The following is a 14,540-nucleotide window of genomic DNA, read 5'->3' as shown; positions in this document are numbered from 1 at the left end:
TTATTACAAATACCATGGTTACAGTCTCCTTTAGTTGTGTAGTGCTTAGGGATTTCTTAAGTTATTCTCGCCTGCCAGCTGTGTACAGACGTTGCCTTTTGCCGCTAATTTGTATGGAAGTCTATGGGAAATCTAGTTTATTTCCCCTAAAAAGGGGTGGTGACGAAATTGACAGTTACGTTCCCGGATGTGCCGGTTGTGCGTATAGCGTGTTCATAATTCTGGGGGCGGAGCTTTAAAGGTAAGGGTGTGTTTCATCTTATTCCAAAGAAACAATAGCACTTCTCAGAAACTCTTACTGCACCTTTAAACCATATAGGGATTCACACTCAGATCATGATCGAAGAAGACTCGCGTGAGCTTTGTGGAAGTGTCACCTCCTGACGAATTTCAGAAGGTATTTTCTGTCCAGTTTAAATCTGAATTCATACGAACTTGTCACACAGGTTTAATCTGATCATCTGGGTTTTAGAAAGCAGCTGCAGCACCGCAGATCAAAAAACTTTTCTCCCTTTTTTTAATAGTAATAAAATCCCTTTAACAAACCTTTTTCCTCATCAAAATCTTTTTTTTTTTTTTTTTTACAAAATTAAGTAATAAAAATTGCAACTTTTCTCATAAAAAACAACTGCATATGACAACGATTGCTATATTAATGGTGCAATCTGATTGTGTCTTGATTACAATGTGCAAAACCTTCATGTCAATGTGATACTGAGGGATAAAGCAGTGTAAGCATTAGATGTCATGCTATAGTGACACCTGGTGGCCAAGACTGGTACTGTATGCTAATAGATAGATAGCATTTGTCTTGTGTTGCTCCTTGATGAAAAAAAAAATTGAGAAATGCGTTTTTTAAAGAGGAAAAAAGGGGTTTCTTTTTTTTCTTTTTTTGATGAGAGGTTTGTGGAAGAAAAAATTCGCATCAAAAAACTTTTATGAAATAAAAGTTTTTTGATAAGGTAAAATATTTTATGAAAAGAAATATGAAAAGGAATTAGATTTTATTGCTAAGAGATTTATATATTATATTATTTTTTTAATTTTTAAAGTATTTTAAAGAGAAAAAAACTGAGAAGTTTAAGAGATACGCTTTTTAATGAGAAAAAAGTTTCAGAAATAAAAAATTAAACGTTTTTGGATAATTTTTTTTGTGTGTGAAGTTAGAGAAGATAAAAATAAAGTTTTTGAAGATAAAAAAAAATTATGAGAGAAAAAACATTTATGAGATGTTTAATATTATGGATTTTTTTTTTTTACAATCAAAAAATATATTTGTAAGATTTTTTTTTATAAGAAGTTTAAGAAATAAAAGTTAAATATTTTTTTATGATAGAAAAAAAGTTTTGTTATGTTTAAAATAAAAAATGTAAAGGTTTTTGATAAGAGAAAAAATAGTTTTTAATTAGAATTTTTTTTTTAGATTAACATGAAAAGTTGGGAGTTTTTTGGGGGTGAAAGGATTTGGAGAAATTTGGAGGGAAAAAAAGCAAATTGCTATGTTTGACATTCAGAATCTTAAGACAAATGTTTTTGGATGTTGTGATTGTCTAAAGTCTCTTGATCTTACAGACGTAATGACGCCGTCACCGCAGACGCTCAGAGACGAGAGAGGAGCAGAAGAGAGTCCTGAACACCTCGAGGAAACCCAGAACAACCCTTACACGCGGATCTCAGACGCTCCATCAGTAAACAATCAGACGTTACTGATTACAAACAAACAGCAGATTTACTTCAGGTCAGTGTTTTACAGCGTTTCCAGTCACACAGAAATCAGGGAGAAAGAATGGAAGGCCGTTTCTGCCACAGAAAAAAACATATAGAAACATAACTCTGACTTTCTTTCCTAAAATTCGGTTGTGGAGTTTACATCTCACAGTTCAGACGGTTTTCCTTCCACTCGTGAGTCTTTCTCCCAAATTTCAAATTGCAAGTTTACATCTCACAAATATTTTTTTTCCCAACAAAACTGTGAGTTATATGCATTCACAATTGAAACTTGTTTACATCGAACAAATATTTTTTGTTTCCACCATGGAATAAAAAAAAAAAAAGTAATTTAAATTATTTCTCGCAATTCTGTGTTTTGTTTCAACAATAGTATAAAAAATATAACTGCAATTTTTTGTATCTTTATATTCTGATTTAATTTTTTCAAAATTGCAATCTCGAGTTTGAATTCTGAGTTTACATCTCAATTTTTTTTCTAAGAATTCTGAGTTTATATTTCACAATTATGTTTTTTTTTTTATTTCTGACATGTAATAAAAAATGCAATCAGGAATCTTAACATTTTAAGTTAACATCTCAGAATTTAAAATGTGTGTTTATATCTCGCAACTCTTTTAGAGAAAAAAAAAAGAAGTCTGAATTGTGTGATAAAAAGTTACAATGTTAAATGTTTATCCCATGGCTTAAACACTCTTCCAGAATAAAGCACAGAGCGAAGAACCGTATATGTATAAACTGTACAGCATGATTTGTTATCAGAAGTCCAAAAATGACCTGTCTGGAGAGTCTCAGAAGACTGAAGCAGCACATCGTACGATAAAACTGATGTTTGCGTTTCTACGCAGTGAAAGCGTAATAAACCATGCAGATGTGATCCAGATGAAATGCTCGGGTGGGTTAGCGTGTTTTAGATCTGTACAACACAGGTTAAAATTCACATTTACATCATTGCTAATCTATAAAATGTCAGTCTTTTTAAAAGTTTGTATAAAAATGTCCCCAAAATTTACAAAAAGCAAGTATCAAAAGTGTTGCTCTCCTCCAACGGTACGAAATAAAGGCCCTGCTGGTGGAGAAGGCATCGTGAACACGAGTGAAAGGCTTGAATCAGGAGTCGTTTGCTTCTCATGCTTCGTCCAGTGATTCGTTCCTTCATTTATCGCTCGTTCAGAAGCAGCAGCAGCTCAGTCCAGCAGTAGTTCAGCTTCATGGAGGAAATTCCCTGAAATTTTCACTCATTTACAAAACCTCTTTGTTGGTTTCGATGCGGCAAGAGGACGAAAGAAATAAAAAAGTGCTTTGCTTCAAGTATGTAAACAAAAATGTAAAAAAAAACGTCCAATTCTCATCTGCGTTTGGCACGGAGAATCAGATCAACTGTCGCGTGAAATGTGGGAAAAAATCAAACGGAGAGAAACAGGACGATTGTTCTTCGCCTCTTCATTCCCTCGTCACTCATCAGCATCTGCAAGAAAAACATGCATCTGTCGTATATAAACTATATCTGATTCATGGACACTACATTTTTTCATCACAAAATGTAAACTATTATCGCACAGCTCTGTATATAAATTTGGATATATAGTATAATTGCATATATAGTAAAATGTTACTATATTATCGCACAGCTCTCTATATAAAGTTGGATATATAGTATAATTGGATATATAGTAAAATGTAAACTATCACACATCTCTTTATATAGTATAATTGGATATATAGTAAAATGTAAACTATTATCGCAATTATCTTTATATAAATTTGGATATATAGTATAATTAGATATATAGTAAAATGTAAACTATCACACATCTCTTTATATAGTATAATTGGATATATAGCAAAATGTAAACTATTATCGCAATTATCTTTATATAAATTTGGATATATAGTATAATTAGATATATAGTAAAATGTAAACTATTATCGCACATCTCTTTATATAGTATAATTGGATATATAGCAAAATGTAAACTATTATCGCACATATCTTTATATAAAGTTGGATATATAGTATAATTAGATGTATAGCAAAATGTAAACCATTATCGCACATCTCTTTATATAAATTTGGATATATAGTATAATTAGATATATAGTAAAATGTAAAATATTATCGCACATCTCTTTATATAAAGTTGGATATATAGTATAATTAGATATATAGCAAAATGTAAACTATTATCGCACAGCTCTTTCTATAAATTTGGATATATAGTATAATTAGATATATAGTAAAATGTAAACTATTATCGCACATCTCTTTATATAGTATAATTGGATATATAGCAAAATGTAAACTATTATCGCACATATAGCAAAATGTAAACTATTATCGCACAGCTCTTTATATAAATTTGGATATATAGTATAATTAGATATATAGTAAAATGTAAACTATTATCGCACATCTCTTTATATAGTATAATTGGATATATAGCAAAATGTAAACTATTATCGCACATATCTTTATATAAAGTTGGATATATAGTATAATTAGATGTATAGCAAAATGTAAACCATTATCGCACATCTCTTTATATAAATTTGGATATGTAGTATAATTAGATATATAGTAAAATGTAAACTATTATCACACATCTCTTTATATAGTATAATTGGATATATAGCAAAATGTAAACTATTATCACACATCTCTTTATATAGTATAATTAGATATATAGTAAAATGTAAACTATTATCACACATCTCTTTATATAGTATAATTAGATATATAGCAAAATGTAAACTATTATCGCACAGCTCTTTATATAAATTTGGATATATAGTATAATTAGATATATAGTAAAATGTAAACTATTATCGCACATCTCTTTATATAGTATAATTGGATATATAGCAAAATGTAAACTATTATCACACATCTCTTTATATAGTATAATTAGATATATAGTAAAATGTAAACTATTATCACACATCTCTTTATATAGTATAATTAGATATATAGTAAAATGTAAACTATTATCACACATCTCTTTTATATAGTATAATTAGATATATAGTAAAATGTAAACTATTATCGCACATCTCTTTATATAAAGTTGGATATATAGTATAATTAGATATATAGCAAAATGTAAACTATTATCGCACAGCTCTTTATATAAATTTGGATATATAGTATAATTAGATATATAGTAAAATGTAAACTATTATCGCACATCTCTTTATATAGTATAATTGGATATATAGCAAAATGTAAACTATTATCGCACATATCTTTATATAAAGTTGGATATATAGTATAATTAGATGTATAGCAAAATGTAAACCATTATCGCACATCTCTTTATATAAATTTGGATATATAGTATAATTAGATATATAGTAAAATGTAAACTATTATCACACATCTCTTTATATAGTATAATTGGATATATAGCAAAATGTAAACTATTATCGCACAGCTCTTTATATAAATTTGGATATATAGTATAATTAGATATATAGTAAAATGTAAACTATTATCGCACATCTCTTTATATAGTATAATTGGATATATAGCAAAATGTAAACTATTATCGCACATATCTTTATATAAAGTTGGATATATAGTATAATTAGATGTATAGCAAAATGTAAACCATTATCGCACATCTCTTTATATAAATTTGGATATGTAGTATAATTAGATATATAGTAAAATGTAAACTATTATCACACATCTCTTTATATAGTATAATTGGATATATAGCAAAATGTAAACTATTATCACACATCTCTTTATATAGTATAATTAGATATATAGTAAAATGTAAACTATTATCACACATCTCTTTATATAGTATAATTAGATATATAGCAAAATGTAAACTATTATCGCACAGCTCTTTATATAAATTTGGATATATAGTATAATTAGATATATAGTAAAATGTAAACTATTATCGCACATCTCTTTATATAGTATAATTGGATATATAGCAAAATGTAAACTATTATCGCACATATCTTTATATAAAGTTGGATATATAGTATAATTTAGATGTATAGCAAGATGTAAACCATTATCGCACATCTCTTTATATAAATTTGGATATATAGTATAATTAGATATATAGTAAAATGTAAACTATTATCACACATCTCTTTATATAGTATAATTGGATATATAGCAAAATGTAAACTATTATCACACATCTCTTTATATAGTATAATTAGATATATAGTAAAATGTAAACTATTATCACACATCTCTTTATATAGTATAATTAGATATATAGTAAAATGTAAACTATTATCACACATCTCTTTATATAGTATAATTAGATATATAGTAAAATGTAAACTATTATCGCACATCTCTTTATATAAAGTTGGATATATAGTATAATTAGATATATAGCAAAATGTAAACTATTATCGCACAGCTCTTTATATAAATTTGGATATATAGTATAATTAGATGTATAGTAAAATGTAAACTATTATCGCACATCTCTTTATATAGTATAATTGGATATATAGCAAAATGTAAACTATTATCGCACATATCTTTATATAAAGTTGGATATATAGTATAATTAGATGTATAGCAAAATGTAAACCATTATCGCACATCTCTTTATATAAATTTGGATATATAGTATAATTAGATATATAGTAAAAGGTAAACTATTATCACACATCTCTTTATATAGTATAATTGGATATATAGCAAAATGTAAACTATTATCGCACAGCTCTTTATATAAATTTGGATATATAGTATAATTAGATATATAGTAAAATGTAAACTATTATCACACATCTCTTTATATAGTATAATTAGATATAGAGTAAAATGTAAACTATTATCACACATCTCTTTATATAGTATAATTGGATATATAGTAAAATGTAAACTATTATCACACATATCTTTATATAGTATAATTAGATGTATAGCAAAATGTAAACTATTATCGCACATCTCTTTATATAAATTTGGATATATAGTATAATTAGATATATAGTAAAATGTAAACTATTATCACACATCTCTTTATATAGTATAATTGGATATATAGCAAAATGTAAACTATTATCACACATCTCTTTATATAGTATAATTAGATATATAGTAAAATGTAAACTATTATCACACATCTCTTTATATAGTATAATTGGATATATAGCAAAATGTAAACTATTATCACACATCTCTTTATATAGTATAATTAGATATATAGTAAAATGTAAACTATTATCGCACATCTCTTTATATAAAGTTGGATATATAGTATAATTAGATATATAGCAAAATGTAAACTATTATCGCACAGCTCTTTATATAAATTTGGATATATAGTATAATTAGATATATAGTAAAATGTAAACTATTATCACACATCTCTTTATATAGTATAATTAGATATATAGTAAAATGTAAACTATTATCACACATATCTTTATATAGTATAATTAGATATATAGTAAAATGTAAACTATTATCGCACAGCTCTATATATAAAGTTGGATATATAGTAAAATTGGATATATACCAGAATGTTACTATATTATGTCACAGCACGGATCAGTGGATGTGAATCACTCACTCAGATTCAGACGAGTCGTTGTCGAGCATTTTCTTCAGTCTGCTTGTCGACGCCCCATTCAGACGATCCCGTCTAGCCCCGCCCCTTCGGCCCTCACTGGAGGAGGGGCCCCGTGAGGAGGCGGAGTCTCCAGACAGCTGGTTGTGGATGCGGTTTATAGCGTTCCTCTCTGCGATCGGCGACAGCTGCTTCTTCTTCAGGATTCCTGCGCGACACGGTCACACGTTAAAATTGAACACACTTTAAACTGGGCAGAAGCACATAGCTAATCATATTTCTAGTTATCATTCTAGTTATTGTTATTATTGGTATGAGTGTAGTTATAATTATAGTTAATAGTAGTATAGTTCTGACCTTTGTGCAGCTGCGCGGTAGAGTTCGGTAAACTGGGCAGCAGCAGCAGGAGGTTTTCTGTCCCATGATCCTCTGCTCTGAGCTCTGGTTTGGACAGTGTCTGCACCTTCGGACGCTCGTCTGCTGCTGCGGTCTCACTGTCCCACACATCTGATGAACACACAGACGTCAGACACGCTAACAGAAGCACAGAGTCAGTGAACCGTCTGAGGTCTTACCGGGAGGTTTGATTGGGCCGCTGGTGGCCAGATTCTCCCAGCATTCCTCCTGCGGGAACTCTCCCTCATCTTCCTCACTGTCGGACGAGTGTGTGGATGCATACGAGCCGCTCTGATCGTCCTCCAGCTCCGAGAGATCGCTGTCAGAGTCTGAGTCCTGATCTACACACATGGAGGTTACAGTGAGCTCACTGTGAGACATACACGTGTGTGTGTGTGTGTGTGTGTGTGTGTGTGTGTGTTTACCATCCATCTGCTCTTTGTCTTTGAACAGTGTGTTGTGTTCACTCAGACTCAGGTGACTGCTGTTCAGATCGTCTTCTCTAAAACATAACAATAATTAATGAGTGCTTGATTACTTGTTTGAACCTCATTGTTCTCTTAAAATATAGATAATATTATCTGTCAATATGTGTGTACTTGAATGTGAGACTGAAAGTGTATGAGTGTGTGTGTGTGTGTGTGAGTCTGTGTGTGTGTGCATTGTGTGTGTGTTTGAGTGAGTGAGTGAATAAGTTGGTGTAGGTATATGTGTGTGTGTGAGTCTGTGTGTATGTGTGTGTGTGTGTTTGTGTTTGAGTGAGTGAGTAAGTTGGTGTGTGTGTGTTTGTGTGTGTGTGTGTGTGTGTGTGTGTGCACCGGAGGCTGAAGGGCATGTAGTTCTGATGGGTTTTGCTGCTCTGGGTTCCGTTCAGAGACACACTGGACTCAGCGAACGGCAGATGATACAGACGTCCGTCCACCAGATTACTGTTACAGATAAACGCCTGACGGACAGATGAAGAGATCATGCATATATGTATAGATAAAATAATATGTAATATAATACTAATGATAATGGCAAAATATGAATAAAAATGATAAAAATATATCTAAATTTTTATTTTTATTTTTTACAGTAATGCTGCATTGTGCATTTGACAAATAAAATGTTAAAATGGTAATTTTATATTATTTTGTCATTTGTAAGTAAAATAAAAAATGATTTGAAAAATAATTTAAAAAATGCACAAATAGTGTGCAATAATATGAATCTATAAAATTAATAAATCTAAATATGAATATATATGAAATCTAAATGCAAATATATATAGCTCTGGAAAAAAATTAAGAGATAACTTGAAGATTCTTGAAAAAATCTATAGTTATGTGTTTGAGTAAAGCTTAATTTTTTTTCTGTAAACTGCTGTTTTAAAAAAAAAAGTCTAATTTAGAGCATTTTTTGACTATTGGTCAAAAAATAATAATTGGTTGTGATGTGATGTTTTCAGACTTGTTTATATTCACTTTTACACCACACATTACCAATTCTTTAACTTCAGAAGAGTGTTTGGTGAAATGAAAACATTTGTTATTTTGACCAATTGTTATTTTCTGCAGTAAAAAAACAAACTACAAAAAAAGCTCTAATTAAGGGAATGTTATCAGACCTTTACAGAATGTAAATGTACATATGGTCTCCTAATTTTTCCATCGCTTTGTATAGTTTTGTATTTTTGAATAGTGTTTACAATTTATAGCTCAAACTAAACTAATGGTGATTTGTTGTTTTGAGTCTGATGGTGTTTATAACAGTGTTGTTCTCAGACTCACGGATGGTTTGGACTTGATCATGTGATCAGGGCGTTTCTTGCTGCAGCAGTAGCGCATGGCGTCTCTCGCTTCTTTATTAAACACCACGCGGCAGAAGAACAGAAACGGCCCCTGAAACACAAACACACGCAATCACACTGGAACCCAAGGGCGTTGCTAAGCGGTTGCCATGCAGCTTCACGCCTGATGACATCACTGGTACCTGAATGCAGCAGAATCCGGCGAACAGATAGTGGAAGAGAATCATGTCGCTGTTGACCGACAGCAGCGCCAGCAGACACGTCACCGTCACCAGCAGCAGCACGGCACACGCTGACCGCAGACCCGCCCTGCACACACACACACACACACACACACTTTAACAAACAAACACACACACACTTCAAGATTCAGTGTGAACGAGACTCACCCCGGCACATCTCTCTTCTCAAGTGAACACGACGCTCTCGATGCCATGATGTACAGGAACACACTCATCTGAGAGAGAAACACAAACGTTCAAAATCTGCAAATCCTACGAGGAGTATGCAAACGGACGTAAACACTCACCGACACAACGAACGCGACGGGACCCGCAAAACTCCAGATGAGGGTGTCGTAGAGCGAGAGCCAGCAGAAGTCTGGGTTCCCGTAGCCCTCGGGGTCCAGTCCCACTGCCAGACCCGTGATGAAGGCCGGCACGCCCCAGCCAATCAGGTAGTAGAAGCGCATGGGGCCGTAGTTGATGTCGCGCAGCTCGCTCAGCATGCGGTAGACGTGCAGCCCCTCCAGGAAGAGCCAGGAGAAGACACAGAGCCACAGGAAGTGCAGCAGGATGGCCATCACCGTACACAGGAACTGCAGGGAGACAGATGGGTGTCACGCACCATTCCACATGCTCACGTCACACGGACAGACAGGAAGTGAGTGTTACCGGGTTATCGGCCTGATTGATGCCCAGGATGAAGACGAGGTGTGCGATGAAGAGTGCGGCCGCGCCATTGTTGATGATGCTAGTCTTGTTGCTGCTAGCGGCCCGGAGGCAGGTGAGGAAGACGATGGTGAGGAAGAGGAAGCCCAGCGTCACACCCACCGAACTCCACGTGATCAGCTTCACCGGCAGGATCTCTCCGTTCTGAAAGACAACACTCATTTATCCAAACTCGGCCAGCCTCGCTCCAAATCAGGAACAAGATCCGTTCAGCCTCAGATTGCTGCATATCAACCCCCAAAAATGATCTGATTGAATGACACAGGGAACGTTTACACCTATCTGTTGAGAAACTAAGAACATCAATCTGATTCAAAGGATACATCAAGTCCAGGCCAGGAAGTACTTAGAACGTGAACAGGAAGTACCTGGTGTGTGTGTGTGTGTGTGTGTGTGTGTGTATATACAGTATACATATATAGACCAACCCTTTGTAACTAATGTAATTCTGATCAGGTTAGTGTTGGTTTAGGTTGAGTTGTGTCACCTCTCGGCGGGAGATGTCCATGAGGACAGCGAAGCTGGTCATGTGGTAACACTGACAGCTGATGTGTGTGCTGTTCCTGAAGACCACCTCACAGCCCTTAGAAGACCAGCCGCCCGGACCGCCAGCACTGCACACACACAACACAAGCTCACTCACAAACACCTCCTCATATAAACACGCTACACACACGTACGAGTGTGTACTCACACTATGGAGTGGTTCCAGAACACACAGATGGGTTTAGAGCGCTCCTCAGTGGTCACCAGACGGAACTGCACCGTGATTGGTTTATCCAGCGTGTGCTGCAGCAGCTCCTCGTTATCATGAACCGTTATACTGACCACAGGAGTGTTGATGACCGGACGCTTGGGAACCCTGGACACACACACACATAATGTTAGATCAATTAGTGAGTCTGTGAATGTCTGGTCTGGTCTGGTCTAGCTCAGTCTAGTCTAGTCTGGTGTAGTCTAGTCTCACCTGAGGCTCCTCTTGTCGGTGTCGTATCGCTCAGGTAGCAGCGCCGCTAGGCTGTGGAAGATGATGACGCTGGCGACGGCGTCCTGCTCGCGCTCGTCCGGATGCCGCCTCTTCCGGTTGGAGGTGTGGTTTCTGCCGGACTCTGCGATTGACTCGCTGTTGTATCGCTGACCTTTGCCCTCAGGGGCGGGGATGAAAACCGAGTCGGGAAGAGTGACGGCCGTCTCCAGGTCGAGTGGGCGTGGCCCTCGCAGAGACTCATAGCGCGGCAGTTTAGCTCCGGCGAAATTCATCTTCTCCAAACGATCGATGGAGATGACTGGAATGAGACGGCACGAAAACTACTGATTCAAAACAGGGTTGCAAACTAAAATAACATTCAACACAAAATAAATGACAAAAAACATACCAAATAACACTACTTTAGCTAACTTACAGAAACAGTAGTTTTTAGATTAACAAAAAGATGTTAATGTAGAAAGTCCAAATAAAATCGACAAATATTTCTCTTATTTACCTTGATTTTTAAGCTATAAAACTGTTACAGTACATTTTGCCAGTCTGAAAATCAAAGGTCTCGCTAGACTTAATTAACTAAATAATATTAAATATATAAAAAAATTACATAATAATTCATATACCAATAATAATTTAAACAAAAATATTTTATAATTTATTTCTTCAGCCGATTTGACAGATTTCAGCAAATCTGAAACTCAAAGATCCTGCTGGATTTACTTCTCTAAATCATTAAATAAATTGTAAAAATATATAATTAAATTATATATGACTACACACATATGTATATATAATTTATTTATGGAATAACAGGAATAAAAAATAAATTGAAATGTCAAAGTAGTAGTGCATATTACTTTTTTGAAATATCACAAATAAAATGTCACTACTACCTTTGACAGATATCAGTGAATGTGTAATATGATAAATCATAAATGAATATTATTGACTAAAAGAGGGAGTGGTGTGGCCTGCAAATCTTTAGCCAATCAGAAACACTCTTGGCACATCAATCATTTTGTACGAGGGCGGGGCTTTGGATGGAGGGTGTGTGTATGTAAATCAGTGAAGGAATGAAACAGACCGATGTTGGGCGTGACGATGGTGAAGGGGCTCAGGTAGGTCTTCCTCATGTTTTGCGCGAGCGTGTTCGTATACTCCTCAAACTGTCGCAGCAGTGTTGCCGAGCCGCCCTCCGTCTGCTGGATTAGCTCCCAGTGTCCACGTGTGTCCGCCGACAATATAGTGCTGCCCACGTGCATCAGGTGCTGCCACAACGACCAATCACAAAGTCAGAATATCGTAACTTGTTTCAGTTACTTTTAAAAATGCATCTAGTATTCCTAATAAAAATAATGAATAATTGTTTCCTGTAAATCTGGTGAAAAGGTTCAAATAAAATCCTCAAATATTCCCATTTCTCTTGTTTTTTAAGTGGATTTATTTAACTAATGATAGAAAATTATAATAAAAAGGTTAAATTTATAATTTAAATCACAATAAGATGTTATAATTATTAATTATATTTTTCACTCAGTGAAACAGTCACATTAGTCAGATGTCTTAAAGAGAAAATTGTTTACATTGCTAAAAATGTAAGTTCATAACTAACTTAAAAATCGCTATTTTTTTTAATTCAGATTAGTATTCCTAATAAAAATTATTGGGTTTGTGCTGAAGTATACAAATGTATACATAACACATTTTAATAATGCATTTAATAATATTGAAAAAATTGCGCAACATGCGTTAATTGTGCGCTAAAACTCTACATGCATACTTTATTACACAGGACTTCCTAATGCTACATCTGAGAGAAAATTGTTTGCGAAGCTAAAAATGTAGTTGGTTGCATCACTAATTTTAGTTCGCAAATACTTAAGAAACATTACTTTTAGAATGCTAGTATTCTTAATAAAAATAACTAGTTACACATTATTCTGTGCTAAATAATGAGATAACTGAAGTATGCATGGTTTCCTTACTCAAGAAAAATTGCGCAACATGCAGTGATTGTAGCACGTTAGTGTTAAAACTGTGCATACATGCTTTGTTAAATAGGAATTCATAATGTTACATTTAGGAAATATTGTTTGCAATGATAAAAATGTAGTTAGTCGCTACTTTTAGTTTAGTTTTAGTTACTTTTAAAATGCAAATTAGTTTTCTTAATTTAAAAAAACTCTGTGTTGTTTATGCATTATTTAAATGGCAAGCTAACTGAAATATGCATGGTTTCTTTGCTCAAAAACAAACTGCGCAACATTTTTAAATTGTGGCATGTTAGCGCTGCAGCTGCGCGCACGTACCTCGTTGAACAGGACGTCCTGCGTGGCGCTGAGGTTGAAGCCCTGCTGGCGGCTCTCGTGCTGCAGTATGGCACGCATCAGGTGATACGCCATCTTCACATCGCTGCCGTAGAACTGACTCACGCTCTTCGTAGCGTTACAGAGCAGTGCAGCCGACTGCTGGACGTTACTGGAGTCCATCAGAGACGCGTTACGAGCCAAACGCTCCGACTGCAGGCATGAAGACACAGGTGAGGACGCGCGGATCATGCTGTATCGCTCTAAGTGTGTGTGAGGCGGGAGATTCTCACCAGTGTCTTGAGATTACTGAAGCTCACAGACGAACAGTTGAAGAGGTTCGGTGACAGCCAGCCCTTGTGTTCGTCACAGTGGCGGATCGCAGTCCCGGTGGATCCTTTCGGACACGAGACGGCCGCTGGGAGACCGAACTTGGTCCTCGGCCACCAGATTCCTGCTTCGATGGCCTGCGGACAGCTGTTGTAGATGACTGAACACACACACACACACACACACATTACTTAGGGATTGTGGGACACGTATGACAGTCTTAAGAGAGCGTGTGTTTGAGAGTCTGACCTTCACAGCCGCTGGACGAGACCTCAGCGAAGGGGTTATCACAGCGGTCACACTGTCGCCCGATGACACCCGGTTTACACGGACACTGACCGCTGTCCTGGTCACACGCTCGCGAGAACGAGCCCACGGCGTAGCAGTCACACAGCAGACAAACCGCGCTCGAGGGAGGACGGAAGTGATTGTCCTGACCACAGAATCACACGCATTACAACAGATGCCCAGACACATTCAACTGCACTCTAGGAA

The 14,540-nt window shown here is 35.0% G+C and overlaps 1 protein-coding gene across 2 annotated transcripts in view; it reads right to left on the bottom strand.

Moving 5' to 3' along the window:
• Positions 1 to 2,357: 2,357 nt before the first annotated feature.
• celsr2 (cadherin, EGF LAG seven-pass G-type receptor 2) overlaps positions 2,358 to 14,540 on the bottom strand; it is a 38,223-nt gene continuing 26,040 nt past the window's right edge. Inside the window, exons 15-32 of one of the 2 annotated variants that reach the window (XM_026247623.1) lie at positions 14,295 to 14,478; positions 14,009 to 14,205; positions 13,719 to 13,928; positions 12,494 to 12,677; positions 11,392 to 11,710; positions 11,119 to 11,286; positions 10,912 to 11,038; positions 10,368 to 10,568; positions 10,004 to 10,291; positions 9,864 to 9,931; positions 9,657 to 9,783; positions 9,455 to 9,565; positions 8,501 to 8,628; positions 8,108 to 8,184; positions 7,862 to 8,023; positions 7,644 to 7,793; positions 7,290 to 7,494; positions 2,358 to 3,196 (exon numbers count right to left, since the gene is read on the bottom strand). In XM_026247623.1, the coding sequence (XP_026103408.1) occupies positions 3,190 to 3,196; positions 7,290 to 7,494; positions 7,644 to 7,793; positions 7,862 to 8,023; positions 8,108 to 8,184; positions 8,501 to 8,628; positions 9,455 to 9,565; positions 9,657 to 9,783; positions 9,864 to 9,931; positions 10,004 to 10,291; positions 10,368 to 10,568; positions 10,912 to 11,038; positions 11,119 to 11,286; positions 11,392 to 11,710; positions 12,494 to 12,677; positions 13,719 to 13,928; positions 14,009 to 14,205; positions 14,295 to 14,478 (2,913 nt within the window). In that variant the 3' untranslated portion in view covers positions 2,358 to 3,189. Of the gene's footprint in view, positions 3,197 to 7,289; positions 7,495 to 7,643; positions 7,794 to 7,861; positions 8,024 to 8,107; positions 8,185 to 8,500; positions 8,629 to 9,454; positions 9,566 to 9,656; positions 9,784 to 9,863; positions 9,932 to 10,003; positions 10,292 to 10,367; positions 10,569 to 10,911; positions 11,039 to 11,118; positions 11,287 to 11,391; positions 11,711 to 12,493; positions 12,678 to 13,718; positions 13,929 to 14,008; positions 14,206 to 14,294; positions 14,479 to 14,540 lie in introns of those variants that run through there. The other variant, XM_026247624.1, reaches the window with a different exon arrangement.

Source organism: Carassius auratus, unplaced genomic scaffold, assembly GCF_003368295.1.
Source record: "Carassius auratus strain Wakin unplaced genomic scaffold, ASM336829v1 scaf_tig00015623, whole genome shotgun sequence".
Classification (NCBI taxonomy): Eukaryota; Metazoa; Chordata; class Actinopteri; order Cypriniformes; family Cyprinidae; genus Carassius; species Carassius auratus.
Note: the sequence above shows the minus strand (reverse complement) of the source record. Positions and strands in the feature narration are given on the sequence as shown.